The following is a 25,953-nucleotide window of genomic DNA, read 5'->3' on the forward strand; positions in this document are numbered from 1 at the left end:
ACCTGTTGGGAATTGTAAGTATCTAAGATGGTTTAGATGTGTGATGTGTATGTGGCTTAGTAATAACCACAAAAATCTTATTAGTGCAATAAACTTCAGATTTTTTTGCATCAAAATATTCTTGGTGGAATGCAATACTGCGATGTTTAGCATTACCTTAAATGAAGCTGGGTTTATTACTAAACCCATGGGAAATTTAGACAGTTCAGGCATTGTACATAGGCTAATTTTTTCCACTTTGTTTTCATTTTGTTTTATGATGGCCCATTGGCAGAAAATTCCCCAACACTTGTGGAACAATTCATGCAATTCAACTTTTAAGAGATTCCTATATATTTCCATTGTCAACTTTTTTTCCTTTAAACTTTTCAGCAGTCCAGCAGTGACTCCATCGGATTCTGTACAGGGTGTGGGTGATCTCCCACCTTTTCAGCATTTTGAAATGAGGAACAGTCCATATCAGAATCATAACTCAGCAAGTGCACCATCAACCCCAGAAATGCGAGGACGCATCCACCATCAGACAGCGAGGTAGGAAGGAATGAAATAAATGTTATTATATATTTGATTTAGTAACAGGAATCGGTTCTGATCCGACTAAACATTACATGCAAGTATATATATTTTTTTTATTCGTTTATGGGATGTGGGCATCGCTGGCAAGACCAGCATTTATTACCCATCCCTAATTGCCCTTGAGAAGGTGGTGGTGAGCTGCCTTTTTGAACCGCTGCAGTCCGTGTGGTGAAGGTACTCCCACAGTGCTGTTAGATAGGGAGTTCCAGGATTTTGACCCAGCGACGATGAAGGATCACCGATATACTTCTAAGTCAGGATGGTGTGTGACTTGGAGGGGAACTTGGAGGTGGTGGTGTTCCCATGCGCCTGCGGCCTTTGTCCTTCTAGGTGGAAGAGGTCGCAGGTTTGGGAGATGCTGCCGAAGAAGCTTTGGCGAGTTGCTGCAGTGCATCTTGTAGATGGTACACACTGCAGCCACGGTACGCAGGTGGTGGAGGGAGTGAATGTTTAAGGTGGTAGAGGGGGTGCCAATCAAGCGGGCTGCTTTGTCCTGGATGGTGTCGAGGTTCTTGAGTGTTGTTGGAGCTGCACTCATCCAGGCAAGTGGAGAGTATTCCATTACACTCCTTACTTGTGCCTTGTAGATGGTAGAAAGTATATTCTAAAACTCCAAATAGGAGCCACATAACTCATCTGTGGGATAAATATGAAATGATTTACCAGCAAATCCTTTCTATATATTGCCAGTTGTGTGTGTATTGAAGCCCTATTGTGCCAAATGCTTATGTGTGGAATTTGAACCAGCTCTGAATACCTACAGATTACCTTTGACATGCAATATCAAACTAGCCAGGTTTAGGCATCCAATTTACACCTCAACAAAAGATTCACATACAAAAGAACTTCAAACAAACTGTAACATAGATCAATCACCACCACCCCTCAATTAGGGGATTAATTTAAAACTCTGTTAACATTTGCATCAAGTATTAACAAATAGTCCAACATATTAATACCAAAATGTCCCAAAGCAATTAAACTTCAAAAATATTCTTGAGTCTAGGAATTAAAAACGTTGAAATACATACTTGGTCAACAGTGCGATATAGAGCATTACTTAAGAACTTAAGGAATAGGAGCAGGAGTAGGAGAAGTTGTTCAATGTGGGAACAAGTTCAGCCAGGCGGAGGAGGGTGGTGGTGGATGGGGACTGGTGGGCCTCTGTTCAAGGAAGAAGCGGAGCACCCTCAGGCCATCCTGGTGGGGGATGGAGGTGTAGAGGGATTGTACGTCCATGGTGAAAAGGAGGCGGTTGGGGCCAGGAAACTGGAAACTGTTAAAGTGGCGGAGGGCGTCGGAAGAGTCACGGATGTAGGTGGGAAGAGACTGGACAAGGGGAGAAAAAATAGAGTCGGGATAGGAAGAGATAAGTTCCGTGGGGCAAGAACAGGCGGAAACGATGGGTCTACCATAAACAGTACCAGCACTCTGACAGTCAATTACAGTCTTGCATTGGACAGCTACTTTTTATTCTTATAATTTTGCTTGGTGATTTTTTTTGTGCTAATCAAGGTGAGGGATGTCGGTGCTGGGGGAATAGACTCTTATCAGCATCAAATACTTCCAGGTCAGACATAGTACCATGCGATGCAAAGTCATACTTCCTCTACCATGTCCTAGCCCTGATCTGAGTAAAGCAGTTAGTGTGATTTTTCCCCCCCATTTCACATGTCAGCCATTCTTATGGCCTCTCTGTATGGGATTGCTAATTTGTGCAAGTTATAACCTGTTTAGAGCTATGGGTCTGCACTCACTCGGAATTGGGTGGGCTGTATGCAAATTCATATCACAGCCTACAAGGAATGGGGAGTCCAAAAATGGAACAAAACAGATGATAGACTTTTCAAAGTAAATTTGGGAAAACTTTAAATTAGTGACCTTTACAAGACAGATAGACAATTACTGGGAGGAGGTTGCTGAATCTCTTACACGCACACTAGTGAATCTCCTATGGTGTTGCTCATGGTGAGTTGGTGGCTACACTGTTTTACAAGCTAAGAGCATTGTACCATGGAAAACGCAATGCATTATTCTGCCGGTAATTCTGCAGCTGTGAGTCTTTTAAAGCTGAAAGGTTTGATTTCTATGCCTTCCTGAGATCAAATGGAGGTGAATCCCTTTTAAGCTGTTTATTGACCCTGGCTCTTCCCCAAAGTAGTGTGATGGACTCAAAACTTGAATATACATTTTTTATATATATGCAATTGGCATTTGCAGAGAGATAAAAATGTTATAACATTTCAGTTATATTACTTCTGCAGCATTTATTACAGCACGGTGAGAGTGCCAGAATCAGCTAAGCTCAGTCACATCAAAGGTAGCAGTTAAGTGTGAGGAAAACACCTGTTGATGGGAGTCTAACATTCTGTTCCTATAGCTACTAAGCTACCTAATAGTTGTTTTCAGTAATTAGGGAAAAAAAGAACATGACTGTGTTTTAAAAAATTATTTTATTTTAAAAGTGCGGCATAAAAATTTGGAGTTTGATAGCTGAAATGTGACAGACAGATCTTAAAACATATTATATATTTGGAGATACTAAGACAGAAATTTATTATACTGGTCAACCACTGTGCTGAAGAATAACAGCTAACAAGATAGAAGGGACGTAATTCAATCAATCAATTCAATTTTATTTGTCATATATGCAGCAGACGTATGTACTGCACAATGAAACGTTGATTTTTACGAGTCCTCCCAATTCCTGGGGTGGGAGAGCAGGGAACTGGGGGAAGATCATTCACTGGGGATGGGAATCCACCGGGTTTCCAGCCCATCTATACTCTGGCCCAAATTGCACTCTGGACAGACAGACATGTCTTCCACCCATTCGCCAAGTCTGCTGCCAGCCTTGGGGGTGTGTCGTGGCATTCCTGGGCTGCCAGAGGAATTCCGCTAATTACACCAATTTTAAACTCAATGGAAACCATGCTTGCTCAGAGCAGGTGTGGGCTCTGTATGAACCCCAGGCATTTCAGTGAGCAAACGTAACCAATTCCAAAGGGGATCGCTTACCTTACAACGCCAGCATTGATTTCCTTTTCTGCAAAGATGAAAAAATATTGAGTTACCTCTTTATCCTTTAAGATCCTCTGGCTCCCTCAGTCGGGTCAGCAGGGCGCCGCTCTGATTGTCCAATTCAAGGTGGGTGACCCTGTTGAGCTTCTTTATCCGTGTGCTGCCAGCCTGAATTATTAAAATGACTTCATCCCCGGGATTTGGGATTGGGATAACATCAACAGTTGGTGACTGGGAGTCCCATGCTGCCACATTTCCAGCGACGGAGCAGGGGCCCCAGAATTTTGGGACACGGGGGGAAAATTCAGTTGTTTGCGCCTCCCGTTAGCGCCTTAGAGGGTGCTAATGGGGCGCAAAGCAACTAGCGCCCGGGCGCGGCGATGTTTGCGCCGCTCGCGAAATTAACTAGACATTTTGCGGCGGCGCTAAACACTACCGCCACGATCTCCTGTGCCGGCAGATCGTGACGTCAGTTGAGTGCGCAATGCCCCGTTAGTGCCCCGGACCGGATATTGAGCTAGCAACAACAGGTTAAGGTGAGCGTTTTGCTGTCAGAAAGGGACTGGGGGAGCGCTATTTAAAGGCGACCGCTTCCTGCCTTTTTTTGTCGGTGACATTTTTGCACCACGCATTCTGAGAGAGAGAAAGAGAGAGACTTCTGGAGAGATTCAACGTTGTGTGAAGGAGTTTTGAGTACTGAGCAGCACTTTGCAGGTTCATTTTGATTTGCCCTTCCTTGCTTCGCCAGCGCTCTGAGGTAGCACCTCGCTCTTCGGCCTTTGCGCCTTAAGACAGGTGTGAAGCGCCTGATTTAGCGCTCCAATCACCTCCAGGGGCGATAAAAGCCAAGTTTGCCGTCAGAGGCGATAATTAGCGCCAGGCGCTAAACATTGCGCACGGCCGATAATGGCGCCCCAAACGGGGCGAAACTGAATTTTTCCCCCAGGGTCTTTTCAATGTCAGCTGTGGCTCAGTGGGTAGCACTCTCGCCGCTGAGTCAGAAGGTTCAAGTCTCACTCCATAGACTTGAGCACAAAAATCTAGGCTGGACACTCCAGTGCAGTACTGAGGGAGTGCTGCACTGACAGAGGTGCCGTCTTTCAGATGAGATGTTAAACCGAGGCCCCGTCTGCTCTCTCAGGTGCACTATCTTGAAGACGAGCAGGGGAGTTATCCCCAGTGTCCTGCCTTCAACCAACATCACTAAAAACAAATTATTTGGTTATTATCACATTGCTGTTTGTGGCAGCTTGCTGTGTGCAAATTGGCTGCCGCGTTTCCTACATTATAACAGTGACTACACTTCAAAAGTATTTCATTAGCTGTAAAGCACTTTGGGATGTCCTGAGGTTGTGAAAGGCACTATATAAATGCAAGGCTTTCTTTCTTTTATGGTATTTTTTGGATTGAGCTACTGAGCCCGATTGGTTAGAGGTATCATGTTAGAAATAAATTTCAGGAATGAGTATGGAGAGAGATAATCAATTACTTCATGAAACAGAATAATTCCTGCCCTGCTGGACACAAGGAGAATGGGCTTTACAAAAGTGCCAACTGGGGTTGAATAATGGGGACAGTTTTGCTGATTAAATCTGAGGATCACTGAGAAATTATGCAAAATTTTCACTCAGGAAATTAAATAGGTGGGGTAGATTATGCTTGGTCTGTGGAGCAAATGGGATTCACAGCCATCTAGTTCCAAGCTTTCTTATATTTATATGTAAAAATGATCTTGCGTTTTGACTAAAAAGTGAACTATCGCACCATGAGTTATAGCTGTAATCTTGAATATGCAGTAGTACCTGTAGTCTTGGGCTGCAGCATCAGAACACAGACACAGCCACTTCTATAATTTACTCCTATAGAGTCCTTGGGCTAAAAATTGAGTAGCGCCCCATTTGGGACACTAACTTCGCCGGGGCGCTACTTTTAGCTCACGTGCCGGAAATTCACCGGTAGCTACTAGAAGCACCCTGCATCCCTCTTGAGGCGCTGCGAGGGAATATCGCTGCGCTACATGCGCTAAGGCATGTCGCGCTGCGGTATTGTAGGCCTTCCTCCCCTTCTTAAAGGGGAGGGACATTGCACAGCGCGACCCAGGGCCCAGCTGGGCCCTCGGGGATCAGGAGTGCCGGCAAAAGAGCCCAGCATTCAAGAGAAGTGCCGGGCTCTTGGAGGGCAGCCGGCACTCCACGGGGGGGGTGGGGCGTTCAGGCGGCCGGGGACGGGAGCGCAGGCAGGTGCTGGAAGGCGGCCAGCAACAAAAATGGCCGCCCTGCACCTCGACTTTAAACATCGCCTCCCCGGCCACAGGTAGGCACCCTGACCCCGTCGTACATAGCATCCGACAGTAAGTCAGGGGGCGCTCCCGAAGATCACAGCCAGGGTACGAGCGGGGCACTGCGCACGGTGATGATGTCATCGCCAGCGGCGCAGGCGCTACCGGCTAGAGCTGCCACTAACCTCCCGCTGAATTTCGCGGGAGGCATGGGTGGCACCACGCTTGGGCGCTAGTTGCTTTCTTAGGGCACTAACAGGAGGTGCAAAGCAATCGAATTTTTCCCCCCTTAATCTGCAGGCAATGGTTTTGTATTTTGTATTTATAGACAGATGATAGATGAATGGCTATAGTATTTATTTAAGGTTAATGTGAAGTTAATATATCTAACTCATTTTACCTTTCTTGATGCCAAACAGATATTTGGATGTGAGTCCTTTTCCAGCAACTCCTGATCAAAGAGGCCGCAGCCTGTTTCCCCAGAGAAGACCGACAAATTATACTGTTATTGTGCCAGATTATCGGGCTCCTGGAAATAAAGCCAATGATAGTTTACACATGATGCCATATTCGTTGAGTGGATACGCCAGCTCAGAGTCTAATAGCTCTGGAACCTCAACTCCAACATACATTCCAACACCTCATGAATATAATGCAGCAGCAGCCAGACACTGGCAAAAGTACAACTCACCTGCAAACATGGGAACACCCATATTACATGGTAGTGGATTTTACCAGTGTAATCCAAGCCAGCCTTTCTCCCATTATAGATCAGTTGAGCGCACAGAGGGAAATCCACCGGGCCATATGTGGGAAAATGACCCAAATCGACAATACACCACTGTGCAATACTTAAACCCTCCACTGTACAGAGAGTGTCAATACAGTGATGAGAACAATTCACTGACTGTGCAGCGAATTACTCCATCCCACTGCAGGATCGTACGGACGCCTTCTCTGAAAGAATACCCTAACAGGGGCTTCCTAAGGGAAGTTGTATCAGAGGAGCTACAATCATGGCATGAGCGAACCAGGCAGAGGAATGGACGGCCTCACACACTGGACAGGCAGGGCGCCTTTCGTGGTCCACGGACACAGAGCAGAGGTCGAGAGCAGTACGTGCGTTGGCCGGCACACCCTATTCAGGTGAGACTACGCAAAAGGTGACAAGACAGATTTATAGAGGACAGTGCATCAGGTAAATGAACTAAAATAAATAGATATAGCTGAAACTAATGTATGAGTTCCTACAAAGCAGAATTTCACGTTTACACCATTCCTGATTGCATGTGGAAATGGCTTGACATTTTGTGGATGCTAACCAAGTATTTCATACCTATTTTGTACTGAACTGGGCAGAAATATAGATCCAAAGACCTGGTTTGGTTATTGTCATAGGCCGTGGCATTTTCTGTTGTATAATCTCCTGTAAAATATGCTCCTTGTCCGAACTTATTTTAATGTCTTGCTGTGGATCTAAAAAGATTTTGAGACAGTTTGTAGCCAACAGGTGGACGAGATGAAAAATCCAGCCATTTATAGTGTTTTACTTATGGACGATTCTTTTCCTAATATGCCAGGTTGTATTGGCATTAAGGATGGCACAGAACAAAAAAACAAATGAGGGTGAGGAACTGAAAATAAAAAGAGGATTAGGACTTTTCATAAGGCCTAGTGGTCCAGTGACTGATTGTTGTTACAGGTTTAGAATTTTCTTTTTAAATGATGACAAATTACTACATCTCACAGATTGTATACTATCAGAGAAATCCCTTATGGTTTATTAATATTTATATATTAGTTTTCTTTTCCTAATTTTCTCCTCTCCTCTTCTGAAAGAAGGGCAAATTTTATAATTTAGTGCTCCCAGTGCAGAGCTTCACATGACAAAAAGAACAAACTTATATAGCGCCTTTAATGATCTCCCAATGTCCCAAAGCGATTCACAGCTAATGAAGCACTTCTGAAGTGTGGTCACTGTAGTATTATAGGGAAATGTGGCAGCCGATTTTCACGCAGCAAGATCTCACAAACAGCAATGAGATAAGCAACTAGAAAATCGGCTTTGGTGATGTTGAATGAGGGGATAAATATTGGCCAGGAGACCAGGAGAACTCACCTGCTCTTCTTTGCATAGTGTCATGGGATCTTCGACATCCATCTGAGAGGACCTTGGTTTAATGGTCCTGAAATTCTGTTCCCTACGGGTGTGTACGCGCTGTGTACTCACCCGTAGGGCCAACGGAAGTGCCGGTTTTACGCATGCACTGTGCATGCGCTGGAAACCGGAACTTCCGTTCTTCAAAGAAAGGGCTTCACAGCTCAAACGCCTGCGTCGGATAGGCAGCGCGTACGGCTGCAACTTCCGTTTTTTCAACAGTTACTTTAGTCCAGGTAAGTCTGAAACAGCTGCGCCTGGAAAAGGCCTGCTTTTAACAAGGTAAGAGGTGAAGAAAGTAAAAGAAACATTTTTCCACTGATTTATCATTTTAAAATACTTTAAAGAAAGGTAAGTTTGTTTAAAATAATTAATTTATGTAATTTAGAGTCATTTTAAAAATGTGATTTAAAAAAAAAAAATTATTTGAAGTTTTACTTACGTTTTGGGACTGATCTCTATTCATAGATTTCACAGGTCTTCCTGTCAAATCTATGAAGGGAGGTTCCCTGCTCTGATTGGCTCCCCATGGCCCACATGATCCCAGGGATGCTGCAAACCGCCTGCGCCCCTGGGATACGCGTGCCCTGCACACCGGCAGTTTGAGGAGGCACATCAACGGAATTTTGCGCCTCCTGGAGCCCTCTGGTCCAGGCACAGATTTTTCAGGAGCACAGCCCTCCACCCGCGGGAGGGCTGCGAATGGAATTTCTGGGCCAATATCTCATCCAAAAGACGGCACCTCAAACAGTGCAGCACTTCTTCAGTATTACCCTAGATTATGTGCTCAAGTCTCTGGAGTAGAACTTAAACTCATGACCTTATGGGCTAAAAATTGAGTGGGGGCGCTAACTTCGCCGGGGCGCTAACCCGGAAAAATTAGCGTCCCCACGCCGGAAATTGAGCATCCCTCTTGGGGCACTGTGAGTCAATATTGTGGCGTTATGTGCCGCAGCGCCACACGCTGCAGCACGTCGTGCCATGGTATTGCAGGCCTTCCTCCCCTTCTTAAAGGGGAGGGGCCTTGTGCAGCTCGACCTGGGGCCCAGCTGGGCCCCCGGGGATCGGGAGTGCAGGCAAAAGAGCCCGGCACTCAAGAGAAGTGCCGGGCTCTTGGAGCGCAGCCAGCACTCCGCGGGGGTGGGGGGGGGTGGCGTTTCAGGAGGTCTGGGACGGGAGCGCAGGCAGGTGCTGACAGGCGGCCAGCAACAAAAATGGCCGCCCCGCACCTCGCCTTTAAATTGCGCTTCCCCAGCCACAGGTACGCCTCCCTGACCCCGTCGGGCATAGCGTCCGGCAGTAAGTCAGGGGGCGCTCCTGAAGATCATGGCCGGGGCGTGAGCGGGGCGCTGCACATGCCAATGATGTCATCGCCAGCGGCGCAGCACCGCAGGGCGCTACCGGTTAGCACCACCACTAACCTCCCGCTGAATTTTGCGGGAGGCGTGGGCAGTGCCGCGCCCGGGCACTAGTTGCTTTGCATCCCGTTAACGCCCTCTTAAGGCGCTAACGGGAGGCACAACCAACTGAATTTTCCCCCCTATGACTCAAAAGGGGAGAGTGCTACCAGTGAGCCAAGGTTAACACCCAGAACAGCAGAATTCTATAAATAACACTATATATGTCCCTCAGAAAGACTCATATTATCCTTACCTAAGTCCGATTCAATTGAGATTGGATTCCTGCATCCTACATAGTACTTAATTAAAAAGTAATTATGGAATGATGGTCAACAGAATATTTATGGACCTCTTTAAGCCATTATGTTTCTGTTCATTTTAATTTAATGAAAGGACAAACTAACATACAACAGGATAGAAAATTCCTGTAATCTTTCCTCTGTGCCAGTTTTTATAATCTCTTTATACATTTTTTGTTAACTTAATAATGTCCTCCTGGAACAGTCTCAAAATGTGCCACAAATTAAACAATACCAAATACGTGATACATACCAAATGTGTGCGCCAGAGTGCTTAATTAATTATAAGTAGCAACCCGCTGAGGTGTAATCTTTGAAAAACCTAACCCTGAAAAAGCACCTGAATTAACATCTGCTCAGCAGAACTAGTTTCATGTACAAGTCTGACGATTTATCAGCGTTCAATCTGCCAACCAATGAATTGAGGTTACAGCAGTCCTGCATCTAAAGGATACAAACTCAAAAAAATTGTGGGATGTGCCGCATATCTCCACAAGACCTTAATGTTCTTAAAAGAACCAACTCTCTTCTTTACTTTGTTGTTTATACCACATGAACAAAGGCACAAAAATTTGAAAATACTTATGCCAAAGGCACTTATAGCTTAGAAAACCATAAGGGATTGGTTGTGTAAATTGTTGAACAGCCATTGAACAGAACATGGTTCAATGGTTTATGGTTTATTTTACCATACCTGTGCGATAAAAAAAAAGTTAAAATGTAAAGGCACGCCCGCCACAGAAATAAAGGAATGAATCGCTAGCATTGGTTATTTTGCACCCTCCATGTATATTTACATTCTGCAACATCTTAAGGACATTCAAGAGATCCATATTCACTAAACAACTATTTTCACATCATCCCGATTTGCTGTTTACTGAAGCATGCATTATTATTGGAGACTGACAGATTCATGATGTTACAAAATTACATACAATCACATGGCCCGCTGTAGGGAATTTTCAGACACCATCATTTTAAACTCTTCCACCAACTATCATTGGCTGCGCCAATCAATAATAAATTGTCTGCTCTTTCCCCCCACCCCCTACAAAAGCCCTCAGGATATAATAAAACACACTCCTCTTAAGTCCAGAGCTGCATTTTCCAAAGTGCTCACTGTAAGGAAGTCTATGCAGCAAAAAAAAATGTTTTCATTGTATTTTATATTTTTTATCTTAAAGAACATCTGTTGGCGAGGTGTAGCAAAGCAAAGCTTGTGCAGGAACAGGGCAACTCGGACAACAACTTCCGGATTTCTGCGTTTAACTGCGCACGTGCGGCCGCCGGAAGTTGCTGTCCGATTTACTCCATAATAACGGTGAGTGCTGACAGCCTCAATGTTATTCCTATCGCGAAACCCGGGCCAATTAAACACACTCATATGTGCACACATGTGCATAAGTAAATTTTCCAGAGTACTCACTGTCAGGACGTCTATGCAGCACAAAAATGTTTTAACTGCATTTTACATTTTTTAATCTTAAAGAACAATTATACCTTTTATATTGTTAATACCCAGTTAATCAAATCATTTTTAAAAATTCGTTCATGGGATGTGGGCGTCGCTGGCAAGGCCAGCATTTATTGACCATCCTCCCATTTGGAGGAGTATTTTACAGATCAGTATTAACAGGCTTGAGGAATAGCTTAAAAAGGTCACAAAACTGCACATTTTGATCAAGCAGCCTAAAATGATGAAGTTAGATTTTAGTGGGGGCGGTGTTGGTTGAATGAAGAAACTAACAATTCACATGATGAGAGAAAGGAACACCGGTTCAAAGAGCAAGATTACCTTCCTTTTAATGGTAGTGTGTGTTCCTAGTTCTTGTCCAGACTACTAGAAAGTGCCTCTGTTTGCCTATTATGGGCCGGAATTTTCCCTACCTGGGCGGGTTCGATGCGGGCGGCTTCCATGGCGGGTTGCAAGCCTGTTGCGACGTTAATGGGGCCTATTAAGCCCGCCTTGTGCGTTACCTGGCCCAATTAAAAGTTGCAAGTCTGGTGACGTCATCGATGATGCGTTTTCAGCCGGGATATTTGAAGGAATCATGGCCACATTGCATTTGAAGGTTCATCTAGGAGTGTGCAGTCACTGCACTTCACTATTCTCTGCTGCACACACCACCAGAGATGACTGCACAGAGGCAGAGGGCCACACCCAGGTTCTCTGATGACTCCCTCCATTTGCTTGTGAAGGGAGTCAGAGCACGCAGGGAGATCCTCTTCCATGCTGGTGAGAGGAAGAGACCTTCCCAGCAGAGCAAAGGAATCTGGCTCCAAATAGCAGAGGAGGTGAATAGCAGGGATGTCGTCAGGAGGACCTGGGTGAAGTACCGCAAACGTTTCAACGATCTTGTTAGATCAGGAAAGGTGAGCACAAAGCTACTCTTAACTTCATCCTGCTGTGCCTCTCATCACATCTCCATCACTCTGCCTTCCCAACCCTACTCCTGCACATCCTTATTCACACCAACATACTGTGCACCTCCACCCATCCCTCTCTCTCTATCTACAATATCACTTCCCCATCTCACTAGTCACCCCTCACACGCACCCTCATCCTAATGCAATCATGCCAACTAACAACACACAAGGAGGCCACTTGGCACCCCACTCCATCATAGTCACCCTCTACAGATGTAACCCATCCATTCCTTACACTCATTCCATCACTCTCACTCAACCTTCTCTTTCCGCCCTTGCAGGAAAAGAGAGCCCACAATAAGAGGGAGAGGCAGAGAACTGGCGGTGGAACACCATCAGTGGCCAGCCTGACCACAGCAGAGGAGGCTGCCTTAGAGCTGGCGGGAGTCGCCGAGGACCTGGAGGTGGGAGACGAAGAGAGGGGGACATCTCAGCAACCTGGTGACAGAATTACATATCATACAGCTACATGGCATACATCAGCCATTCATATGGGGGCTGATGTCAGCAGCCATTGAATGGTCATTATGTACATAATGGTATCTGTACACAATCTACATATGACATAGCTAACTCATCACTTTACTCTCCCACAAGTCCATCAAGAGCCCCCACCACTGCCCAGGTGCAAGAGGAAGATGACTCCTCAGAGGACCCTCCAGCCTCTGAGGGCACATCGTCACCAGATAGAAGCGCACCCAGCACCAGTGCAGATACTCACAGCTCAGTGGATCCCTCGCGAGATGGAGTAGTGTTGTCACCTGGTATGTCACAAATCACAACCGAGAAACAGCAAATGGTGGAGACAGGAACAGCAGTGGAGACTCCTCGTCGGAGGGCACAGGACACTCCCATCTCTGCTCTGCTGCATGCAGACGCTAAGCCTTGGGGGCCACCCAGAAAGAGGGTGATCCTGGAGCAGCAAGAACAAGTGCAGGAAGCTCTGACAGGTTTTGTGAGCACGATGACTGCCAGTGTTCAGAGAATGGAGGTGTCTATCTCCAACATGAGCAGCACCGTGTCGCAGGCAATGGCAACTGTAGTCTCTTCCATGGATAGGATGGCCACCTGCATGGAGCAGCTAATGCGCCACTCAGAGGAGTACATGCTATCTATGCAGAATAGATGGCTATCTATGGAGGATAGATGGCTATCTGTGGTCAATAGATCAGTATCTATGGAGGATAGATGGCAGAGGCTCATAGACATCCCCTCTAGGAGGGATGTCAGTGCAGACGTGGGTCCTCATGGCCCCACTGATGTGCAGCAAGGTGCTCTCCAGCTCCTCGCTAGCAGGGAAGTGCTCACACTTCTCCCCTGTTGTCACACCTTCAGTCAGAGCCCCAGATGCCTCCCTGGACAGCGATGGCCAAGTCTGCCCCTGCACATTCGCAGGAGGAGCAGACTTTGGCGGGGCCATCACAGGCTCCAAAACCCAGAGGATGACCGCCAGAAGTGTCTAAGCAGTCGCAGCAGGGAAGTGAGGAGGCTGCCTCTACCTCTGCTGAAGCCACAGGGGTAGCACCACGTAGAAGCACACGTAAGAGCAAGATGCCACACAAGAAGATTCACAAGGGTAGCCACTTGGGTGTTTTATTCAATGTTGATGTGAAGTTTCAGTTTATTTAATGTGAACCATAAATTTATTTCTTTTCAAAACTTTGGATAAACATGGATAAATTTGTGTGCACCATTGGAAGTGGCTTCGTTAGTTGGAGTGAAGGGTCAGACATAACTTTACCTCCAGCAATGGTAGTGACTGTGAAAGGAATGGATTGGTCATTGTAGGGATGCTTAATGGTGCGGCTGTGGGGTGTTGCCAACCTGGTGAAGCATGTGGCAGCCATATGGGTGGACTACGTAAAGTTAAGTAAATCTGGCCATGATGAGACCATCCCAGCAATGTGCTCGAGTGCTGGTGCCATCTGCACTGCAGGTTCTTCCAGCTCCTGCTCCTTCTCGTCTTCCAGCTGATGCTCTTCCTCAGAAGAGGCTGTGCGCTCAGTGCCTTGCTCCTCAAGCAGTGCTAATCCTCGATGCTGCGTTATGTTGTGCAGGGCGCAGCAGACCTCAATGATTCTGGAGACCCCGGCTGCTGCGTACTGAAGGGCTCCTCCAGATCTGTCAGGGCATCTGAATCGCATTTTCAGCATGCCTATTATCTGCTCTATGACACATTTGGTGGAAATGTGGCTTTCATTGTATCTCTCCTTGGTACTTGGCCTCCTCGGGGGTGTCATGAGCCACGTCTTCAGTGGATAGCCCTTGTCTCCAAGGAGCCAGCCGGAAGGTACGTTTAGAGGTGTGAAGAGCTGAGGGAGGGTGGACTGGCGCAGGACAAAAGAGTCATGACAGCTGCCAGCGAATTTGGCACACACATGCATGATGATCTTCCTATGGTTGCACATCAGCTGCACATTGAGGGAGTGGAAGCCCTTGCGTTGACAAAGACTCCTGGGTGATGATGGGGTGCCCTGATAGCTACATGTGTGCAGTCGATGACACCCTGCACCCATGGGAAGCCAGCCAGAGTGGCAAAGCCGAGCTCCCACTCAGTAGCACTGGCTTCATCAGTGGCAAAGTTGATATAATTGGCTGACTTGTCAAAGAGGGCATCGGTGACCTGCGTGATGCATCTGTGGGCGGCTGACTGCAAGATGCCGCAAATGTCTGCTGCAGATCCCTGGAAGGAGCCTGAGGTGAAGAAGTTGTGGGCACTGATGAATTTGACAGCCACTGGTAAGACGTGTCCACCCGCTCCTCTGGGCTGCAGGTCTTCCTCCAGCAACATGTAAATGTCTGTGGTGACCTGCAGGGTAGCCTGAGCTTCCTTTGGCACTGTTGCTCAGTCATGTTGAGAAAGCTCATCCTCTGCCTGTATACCCTGTGTTGAGGGTATCGCCTCTGGTGTGGTGCAGCCCTGCCCTGATGCCCTCTGACCTGTGGAACATCAGGGCATTGAGAAGGTTGGTGGTGTTGTTGGTGCTGCTGGTGTGCCTGGTACTGCTGGTGTTGGGGCTCATCATGGTCAGATTCTGAGGACCAAGGTGAGAGAGTATAAATGGCATCCATGCTGATGGAAGAGATGGCAGATGAAGTAGAGTTGACAGAAGCAATCTGTCAATGGTGAGAGAGGTTCTTCCAATGAGGTGACACTGAATGGAGACTTTGCTGGAAAGACTTGCAGCCTGCAGAAAGTTAAATCTGTGTTGGGAATGTAGTCAGCAACAGCTTCTGCCTGAGGCAAGTGATCAGCTGTCAGGTGGGAGCTTTGAAACTACTTTGATGCTGTCAACTAATCAGCTGGAGCAATGGTCACTCAACTCCTGCCTCAGGTTGACAGACGTGGTTCCTGTGCTGCGTGAATCCCGTGGCCATGCAGGGAAATTAAAAATGTAGGGGGGAAAAAAGCTCTTAAGTGTCTGTAAGCAAGCTGATAATGATTTCAATTAGCTCACCCGCCTCTGCCGGTCAGGTCGCTGCCGCACCGGCAAATGCGCCCGTGGGAAAGGTGTGTGGGGGCGGGATGACGGCGGGTTCCCGACCCACTCCTACTTTTTTCAAATTTCCCACCCGACCCGCCTTCATTCCTGCCCGCTACTGCCCTGGAAAATTCCAGCCATGGAGTGCACAATCTTCCCCCGTGGGACACATGCAATTTACCAAAGCCAGAGATCCTAAGCACAAGTTTATAAGAGCCCTTAAAGCACACATATGGTACTGTTGTCAGTTTAATCAACTAAATTCGTGCAGCTTACCATCACAAAGCACTGGTACGTTTCCTGCTGCATGTCTAGTTATGAACCACCCTACCTGTTAGGGCATTGGCTTGCAGGGTTATCTGGAGCCCAGTGGTCCAAGCCCCAGTTTCAGATCTACCTCTTCAGATGTCATCAATGAGCCAAACAGCGTCCTGTCAAGTTAGGCACTGAACCCTGTATATAGAAGTACATGCTCACATTCCTGGCCTTCAGGCAGCGCTTTCTGGCAGCTATCATCCCAAACCTCAGAGTTTCAGCATCAGCTATATGATGGACCCTGGCTTCAGCATGGGGAAAGGATCTAAGCAGACAGTTTCGTTTTCATAATGCTCAGGTCCAATGCTAAGTATTTTTTTATTCGTTCATGGGATGTGGGCGTTGCTGGCAAGGCCAGCATTTATTGCCCATCCCTAATTGCCCATGAGAAGGTGGTGATGAGCTGTCTTCTTGAACCGCTGTAGTCCGTGTGGTGAAGGTACTCCCACAGTGCCGTTAGGGAGGGAGTTCCAGGATTTTGACCCAGCGACGATGAAGGAACGGCAATATATTTCCAAGTCAGGGTGGTGTGTGACTTGGAGGGGAACTTGGAGGTGGTGGTGTTCCCATGCGCTTGCTGCCCTTGTCCTTCTAGGTGGTAATAGGTTTTCTCATCACCAACGACTTAATTCATGTAAGGGATATGGCGGAGAGACATGCCTGCCATAATCCAGGGTGCCAAGTAATATATTAGTATAGGTCAGAGCCCTTCGAACGACTATTGTTTTCCCTTTTGCCACAAATACACCTCATAGTTTGTACTGGAACTTGCACGTGGACTGAAGGAAGCCTTTGTGATATTCCAAACCACAAAGAAGAACTGTTTGAGCACATGTCCTTTATGCCACGAGCTTAACCTGCATTGGGACTTCACTAACTGAAAGGAGACAAGAAAGGGAAGACAGTGCTCCCCTCTTCCCACTGTGACCCCAAAGAACTGCGTCCAAGCTACGATTGGCATCTACCTGAACCCTCAGGTATGGATACAAATGAACTATTGGGACAGCTGCTGCTTGTGCCTTCCAATCAATACTTTTGAAATCCTCTCTTGAGCCAGGTTGACCTGTAATGCCACACTTGGGGGTAAACCCCTCGTCACATCCCAGAGGTTAGCCCATTGTTCTTTTAGCAAGAATCTGTATAGACAGATTGCAAAAGTTTCTACTGCAACCTCCTTGCAGGTGTGTTGTTGTGGCAGTGGCAGCTTGTTCAAAGAACCTCAAACTCTCTCTAACGAGACATCAGTGTCCTCAAGCTATGCCGCAGCAAAAAACAAAAATTGTACTTAATTCAAATTATAAGTTGCCTGCTAAAAGAACTAAAACGAGACTAATAACAAGCATGCATTCAATGTTTATTAAAACACACCCACCTCAGCAGCAGAAATACCCAGAACTCTTTAAAAAAAAAGCAATAGTTGTATTCTTTGGGAAAAGGGAGTAATATTTTATATTTGTTGCAATCCTCTTTTTTCCTTACTGTTGCTGAGTGTTCAGCTCTTTTACCACATCCCCGCTCATCCCCATCTCTTTATCTGTCTTTTTGGTCTGTGAACATAAATTACTGCTACCTGGGTAAGCCATAACCATTGATCTTGTCAGTAAATCAGAAAACAATTTTGTTTGAAGGAAAAGAAAGATAAACCACTCAGTCTGATGTGTAGTTCCAAAAACCTGAGATGAAGGTAAATGGTATCAAATAATGCAATCAAAATTGCAAGCAAAGGCATTTTTTGTATCAAAGTTTAATGTACTAAAGTTCGAAGAGGTATTTATTGCACATCTGTACAATTTATTTTCAGAATTTTGCTCAGTACTGCAGTACTAGTTTCCAGCTTGAAACCCTTTGATTGAGCAATTCAAAGTAGAAAATCTATCTGTGTTCAGGCAAGTTAATATCAGATAAGGCTGTCATCCCTTCTCAATTGATGTGGGTTTTATTGCATGCTTAAACATTGCGGTCTTACTTAGCAGCCTAAACTGGTAGCATATAAAGCAAGTTAGAACAGATACCAGTCCCACTGAAATTAAAAGTGATCCAAATGTGAGCTTGACGGCGGCTGGAATTTTCTACAGCAGTCATATTACTTCCCATCATGTTGAGCATCATAGATGTGACCAGATCAATCTTTGATGCATAAAAAGGCATCCAAACATAAACGTCTCCAGTCTGCATGGCATGACAGGAACCAGTTGAGTAAATTCCTCTGCAGTTGTCAAAAGATTAATAAAACAAACAAGGTTTGACTAGTATTATAAGAAACATTGCTGGGGCAGAAACTAGGCGGCTGCAATTGGCCTTAACTCCCCTGGGTGCAGGTGGGTGGTTGGGCGGGAAATCAGCTCGGGATTCAACTCTTGATTGCTGTCCGTTGATCTCTGCATGTGTATGGAGACAAGAGTGAGAAGAGCATTGAGCTCGGCCGTAATCCATGTTTGAATGCCCTGCCAACAATCAATGGCTAGACACACACATGAAAACGAGGTACTGGGGGTTTGCTGGATTGAAATGAAACCAAGGATTAGCACCTTCAGGAGGAGGGAAGAAAATATACTTACTTCAAAGAAAAAGGTTAGAATATAAGAACATAACAATTAGGAGCAGGAGTAGGCCGTTCAGCCCCTCGAGCCTGCTCCGCCATTCAATAAGATTATGGCTGATCTTTGACCTCAACTCCACTTTCCTGCCCAATCCCTATATCCCTTGATTCCCCTAGAGTCCAAAAATCTATCTATCTCAGCCTTGAATATACTCAATGACTCAGCAGCCACAGCCCTCTGGGGTAAAGAGCTCCAAAGATTCACAACCTTCTGAGTGAAGAAATTCCTCCTCATCTCAGTCTTAAATGGCCGACCCCTTATCCTGAGACTATGCCCCCTAGTTCTAAACTCTCCAGCCAGGGGAAACAACCTCTCAGCATCTACCCTGTCGATTCCCCCTCAAAATCTTATATGTTTCAATGAGATCACCTCTCATTCTTCTAAATTCTAAAGAGTATAGGCCCAATCTACTCAATCACTCCTCATGGGACAATCCTCTCATCTTGGGGATCAATCTAGTGAACCTTCGTTGCACCGCCTCGAAGGCATGTAAGTCCTTTCTCAGATAAGGAGACCAAAACTGTGCACAGTACTCCAGGTGTGGTCTCACCAAAGCCCTGTACAATTGTAGTAAGTCTTCCTTACTCCTGTACTCCAACCCCCTTGCAATAAAGGCCAACATGCCATTTGCCTTCCTAGTTGCTTACTGTACCTGCATGCTAACTTCCTGTGTTTCCTGTATGAGGACACCTAAATCTCTCTGAACATCAACATTTAATCGTTTCTCACCATTTAAAAATATTCTGCTTTTCTATTCTTCCACCAAAGTGAATAACCTCACATTTCCTCACATTATACTCCATCTGCCACCTTATTGCCCACTCACCTAACCTGTCTATATCCCTTTACAGGCCCTATGCATCCTCCTCACAGCATACTTTCCCACCTAGCATTGTATGTTCAGCAAACTTGGATACATTGCACTCAGTCCCTTCATCTAAGTCATTAATATAGATTGTAAATAGCTGAGGCCCAAGCACTGATCCTTGCGGCACCCCACTAGTTACAGCCTGCCAACCAGAAAATGACCCATTTATCCCTCCTCTCTGCTTTCTGTCCGTTAACCAATCCTCTATCCCAACCCCATGAGCCCTTAAGGTTCAGAGTTGAATGAACTAGAAGCTTTGATGATATGACTAAAAGTACAATCTGCTAACTCACTTTGCTTCAGATAAGGGGAACTGTGTAGAACAAAGGGTTAAATAGAAATATCTGCACGTACCTATTTCTACAGCTATGCCAGTCCAAAGGTCGCATTCCAATTCAAGGGTCATCTGAGTTCATCTTTGCTTTAGGTATGCAGCTAATAAGATCGAACACCACCTTGTTTCCTAATGTTATTTCATTTTCATTTCAAAGTCCTCTTTTTCACTTTAAAGTCCCTTTACAACCTGCCTTGGTGATCTTCTCCAGGTGTATGTCCCTGCATGCACCCTCTGCTTCTCTGATGGCAGGTTACTCCTTGTTTCCCAGTCCAACTTTGATGGTTGCTCTTTCAGCGCTATGCCCCTCCCCTCTGGGACTTCCTCCGTAGATGCCTCTGCAGCTGCTTTCAAAAGCCTTATAAAAACTCTTCTCTTTGACCTTTGCCTACTTTTCCATCCCAACTTTTTCTATTTCCCTTTTTCCCTTGTTTCAGCTGTCCTGTTTTCATCGACTCTGTAAAGCACTTTTAGATACTGTCCAATACCTGAGCTATATATACACCAACCTTGAAAACCAGCAAAAACTGATCAACATCTTCAAAAAAGTTTACAACAGGCCCCAAAATCTGACAACTTAAGAATGGCTCTGCTTATAAGGCTCTGACAGGTGAAAACAAGTAGTTAGGTGGGGGCTTTGTAGCTTAAGCTGCAGGTATGCCCAACATTCCTTCACTTGTATTGGAGGAACATAACTACAGGAAATGCACATGAGAAACATAGAAACATAGAAGATAGGAGCAGGAGTAGGCCATTCGGCCCCTCGAGCCTGTTCCGACATTTAATGAGATCATGGCTGATCCAAATTCAGTACCCTGTCCCTGCTTTCTCCCCATATCCCTTGATCCTTTTAGCATTAAGAAATATATTTAACTCCTTCTTGAATATATTTAATGAATTGTCCTCAACTGCCTTCTGTGGTAGAGAATTCCACAGGTTCACCACTCTCTTGGTGAAGAAATTCCTCCTCAGCTCTGTCCTAAATGGCTTACCCCTTATCCTTAGACTGTGACCCCTGGTTCTGGACTCCCCCGCCATCGGGAACATCCTTCCTGCATCTAGTCTGTCTAGTCCTGTTAGAATTTTATAAGTTTCAATGAGATCCCATCTCATTCTTCTAAACTCTAGCGAATATAAGCCTAATCGACCCAATCTCTCCTCATACATCATTCCTGCCATCCCAGGTATCAGTCTGGTGAATCTTCACTGCACTCTCTCCATGGCAGGAACATCCTTCCTCAGATAAGGCGACCAAAACTGCACACAATACTCAAGGTGTGGTCTCACCAAGGCCCTGTACGACTGCAGCAAGACATCCTTGCTCCTGCACTCGAATCCTCTCGCTATGAAGGCCAACATACCATTTGCCTTCTTAACCACCTGCTGCGCCTACATGCTTACCTTCAGCGACTGGTGCACAAAGACACCCAGGTCTCGTTGCACTTCCCCTTTTCCCAATCTATTGCCGTTCAGATAATAATCTGTCTTCCTGTTTTTGCCACCGAAGTGGATAACCTCGCATTTTCCACATTATACTGCATTTGCCATGCATCTGCCCAATCACCCAACCTGTCCAAATCATACTGGAGTTTCTTGGCATCCTCCTCACAGCACACACGCCCACCCAGCTTTGTGTCATCTGCAAACTTGGAGATATTACATCTAGTTCCCTCATCTAGATCATTTATATACATTGTGAATAGCTGGGGTCCTAGCACCGATCCCTGCGGTACCCCACTAGTCACTGCCTGCCACTCAGAAAAAGACCCGTTTATTCCAACTCTTTGCTTCCTGTCTGCCAACCAGTTCTCTCTCCAAGACAATACCTTACCCCCAATCCTGTGTGCTTTAACTTTGCACGCTAATCTCTTATGCGGGACCTTATCGAAAGCCTTCTGAAAGTCCAAATACACTACATCCACTGGTTCTCCCTTATCTATTCTACCAGTTACATCCTCAAAAAATTCCAGTAGATTAGTCAAGCATGATTTACCTTTTGTAAATCCATGTTGACTTTGTCCGATCCTGTCACTGTTTTCCAAGTGCTCTGCTATTATATCTTTTATAATGGACTCTAGCATTTTCCCCACTACCGATGTCAGGCTTACCGGTCTATAATTCCCCGTTTTCTCTCTACCACCTTTTTTAAATAGTGGGGTTACATTAGCTACCCTCCAATCCATGGGAACTGTTCTAGAGTCTATAGAATTTTGGAAGATGACCAGCAATGCATCTACTATTTCTAGGGCCCTTTCCTTAAGTACCCTAGGATGTAGATTATCAGGCCCTGGGGATTTATCGGCCTTCAATCCCGTCAATTTCCCTAACACCATTTCCCTACAAATACTGATTTCATTCAATTCCTCCCTCTCATTAGACCCTATGTTCCCCGACATCTCTGGGAGGTTATTTGTGTCCTCCTTTGTGAAGACAGAACCAAAGTATGTATTTAATTGGTCTGCCAATTAGGCTGAAGGGGGAAATACAAATGAAAAAAACTGGTGCTACATTTATAGGGGAGACTGAGACATGATCCCTGGAAAATGTGGAATTTTTATGCATTTCGGTTAATTAATTTTATACTTAACAATTGATAATTATTAATCTTACAAAAATTTTCAACACACCGACGAGGTTATCACTTCCCAAAAATTACCTTAGTAGTCATGTTCCCACATTCAACCATCCAATCCCCTCCCAACTTCACAAACGTACTCTAACCCCTCTGGACCCAATTCAGAGACACTACCCATCCTTTCACAGAGACACTCTCTTCTCCTCCAGTCCTCCCGGTTTGTAGTGGTGCTCATACTAGCACTTTTCTCCAACCCCTGGCATTATTGGTGTGGGCGCCCATCATTTATATGGTAATTACAGGACTTCCCATACCCTGCTAACTTTGGCGGGGTCAGTGCCTGAGGCCTGAGGTGGGTGCATCCTGGCACCGATGCTGGGTGCCCCCACTACGGATTTTCTACCTTACTGTTACTACCACAAAAACAACAACAAGAGCTGTGCTACAAAATTCATTTTTAATCTGAATCTGAATCTAAGGTTTGGAGTCACTAACCAATCCACAACAATATCAGCAAATTGGCTACATTGGCTGCTTCATTGCGAAGCACTAAACCTAACTGATGTGATTAGTTTTCAGTTATTAAAGCCAGGGTATAAATGCAATGCTTTGATTGTCCAGTGTTTAAGATGGAGGCCACCTATTGAGAAAATATTGCATATTATGTAGTAACAAATTTACTTCATATTATAAAGTGGTTTCACAAATGTTAATGTGACTGAATTTGGAAAGCTCACTCTCCTTCCAAACCTTTGATCTTACTTACTCGCATGTGTATCAGGTGCCACTGCACCTTTCCTTGGGAGATCATTACCCAATCAAAGCAAGTTCCTACAATGCAGAATTTGACTATCCTTGTAAAAATGCTGATAAACCCACTAATCTAAATATTGATAACTCAGTAGATTAGCCAGCAAGATTTTGGTGTTCGTATATAGAGCAAAACTTATTTTGTTAGCTTAGATTGCTCAATAAAATGGCCTCAGACCAATTTGTTCAGTCCTACTTGTCACTGCTGGCAGCCCCAATGCTGTTCAAAGCCTATATCCTGTCAGTGATGGGGTACTGAGGCTCTGTTTGACAGGTTGCAGAGACAATCCTCTGCCAGCCACCCATTTTTCAGGTGAGAAATGAGGAGCTGGTATTTGAAAATCACCCCCAGGGAATACATTCAATGGGACAAAAGCCAGGAGACTGACCCATAGCATCAACAGCTGGAGTTATGAGAACAGTAGCATAGTGGTTATGTTCCTGGACTAATGTTACCGGATTAGTAACCCAGTCTGCCACAGGGAAAGTCATCGCAAGAATCTTCCTCAACCGCCTTCTCCCAGTGGCCAAAGAGCTCCTCCCAGAGTCGCAATGCAGATTCCGCCCACTAAGGGGCACAATGGACATGATCTTCACCGCACGTCAATTACAAAAGAAATGCAGGGAACAGCACCAACCACTGTACATGGCCTTCTTTGATCTCACAAAGGCCTTCGACACTGTCAATGGTGAGGGATTATGGAGTGTCCTCCTCAAATTCGGCTGCCCACAAAAGTTTGTCACCATCCTCCACCTGCTTCACGACGACATGCAAGCCGTGATCCGGACCAACGGTTCCACCACAGACCCAATTCACGTACGAGCCGGGGTCAAGCAAGGCTGTGTCATCGCACCAACGCTCTTCTCGATCTTCCTTGCTGCAATGCTCCATCTCACCCTCAGTAAGCTCCCCGCTGGAGTGGAGCTAATTTACCGAACAAACGGGAAACTGTTCAACATCCGTCGCCTCCAGTCCAGATGCAAGGTTGTTCCATCCTCTGTCGTCGAATTACAGTATGCAGACGATGTTTGCGTCTGCGCTCACTCGGAGATCGCTCTCCAAACCATCGTCAACACCTTTACCGAAGTGTACGAGAGCATGGGCCTTACACTAAACATCCGTAAGACAAAGGTCCTCTACTAACCTGCCCCCGCCACACAGTACTGCCCCCCGATTATCAAAAGCCACGACAAGGCCTTGGACAATGTGGACCACTTTCCATACCTTGGGAGCCTACTGTCAACAAGGGCAGACGTCGATGATGAAGTCCAACACCGCCTTCAGTGTGCCAGTGCAGCCTTCATTCGCCTGAGGAAGAGAGTGTTTGAAGACCAGGACCTCAAACCCGGCACTAAGCTCACGGTCTACAGAGCAGCAGTGACACCCGCCCTGCCGTATGCCTCAGAGACATGGACCATGTACAGCAGGCACCTCAAAGCACTGGAGAGGTACCACCATCGCTGCCTCTGCAAGATCCTGCAAATCCATTGGCAGGATAGGTGCACCAACGTCGGTGTTCTTGCTCAGGCCAACATCCCCAGCATCGAAGCTTTGACCATGCTTGATCAGCTCCGATGGGTGGGTCACATTGCCCACATGCCCGATACGAGACTCCCAAAACAAGCGCTCTACTCGGAGCTACGGCACAGCAAGAGAGCCCCAGGTGGGCAGAGGAAACACTTCAAGGACACCCTCAAAGCCTCCTTGAAAAAGTGTAACATCCCCACCGACACCTGGGAATCCCTGGCCCAAGACTGCACAAAGTGGAGGAGAAGCATCCGGGAAGGCGCCGAACACCTTGAGTCTCTTCGCCGGGAGCAAGCGGAAGCCAAGCGCAAGGAGCGCACGTCAACGCAAGCACCCCACCCACCCGCCCCTTCAACCACCGTCTGCCCCACCTGTGACAGAGACTGTAGGTCCTGTATTGGACTCATCAGTCACCCGAGAACTCATTTTTAATGTGGAAGCAGGCAGTCCCTCGGAACCGAGGATGACTTAAGAAGAAGAAGGTTATGTTACTGGACTAATGTTACTAGACTAGTAATCCAGAGGCCTGGGCTAATGATCTGGAGACCAGGGGGGTGATTTTGCCAGCCCTGGGGAGGCGGGTATAGAGGCGGGACTGCTGGGAAAATGGCAAAATTTGGGGGCGGGTGCCCAACCAGCCCCCACCCGCCTCCATGCCATCTTCCTAGGAAGCGAGTTGCCGTCCCGCGCCAGGTCCCATCTCCTTGGAGGCGGGAAGGGATTAAAGCCTATTAACTGCCTGTTAACAGGTAGTTAACAGGCAGAAAATAGGATTATCCCGTTTTTGCCCTCACAAGTGCAGGCTTCCTGAATGCTCCAAAACCCGCCAGGTCAGCGAGGCGAGTACTGGGTCTACAGGGGGTGGACGGTGCAAAAGTGTGGTGTGAAGGTAAGTGATGGGTGCAAGAGTGTAGAGATGAGTATCTGAGGTAAGTGCAAAGTGTTTTTAAAAGTGTACTTACCTTTCTTCCTGCAGGCTTCAGTCGGTTTGTATGCAGAGAGTCTCGCACCTCCGTGTTGCAGATGAGAGATGGCCGTTGCATTCTCAAATGCAACAAACATCTCATTTCTGTAAAAGAAGGAAGGTTGATGAGGTCTTGTATGCAAGACCTCATCAAACTGCAGAGATTGTCACTGACAGCTTCACAGAGCTGTCAAACGATGACAATTCATCTGAAACTTCATACATTGACGTTCTCTGTAACCGGCTTTCCCTTAATTGGCCTGCTAAGCCCGCTGAGCGGGCTTAACAAAGTCAATCAAGGGAAAATAGCGTGGGTTG

The 25,953-nt window shown here is 46.2% G+C and overlaps 1 protein-coding gene across 2 annotated transcripts in view; it reads left to right on the forward strand.

Annotated features, from left to right (window-relative positions):
* Positions 1-25,953, forward strand: part of LOC147105222 (innate immunity activator protein-like) — a 141,681-nt gene that overhangs the window by 110,150 nt on the left and 5,578 nt on the right. For both annotated transcript variants that reach the window (XM_086011366.1, XM_086011365.1), the window contains exons 8-9: positions 373-531; positions 6,295-7,021. In XM_086011366.1, coding sequence (XP_085867492.1) covers positions 373-531; positions 6,295-7,021 — 886 coding nt within the window. The remainder of the gene's footprint in view (positions 1-372; positions 532-6,294; positions 7,022-25,953) is intronic.

Source organism: Somniosus microcephalus, chromosome 18 (assembly GCF_052327205.1).
Source record: "Somniosus microcephalus isolate GS21.2 chromosome 18, FLI_Smic_1.0, whole genome shotgun sequence".
NCBI classification, from domain to species: Eukaryota; Metazoa; Chordata; class Chondrichthyes; order Squaliformes; family Somniosidae; genus Somniosus; species Somniosus microcephalus.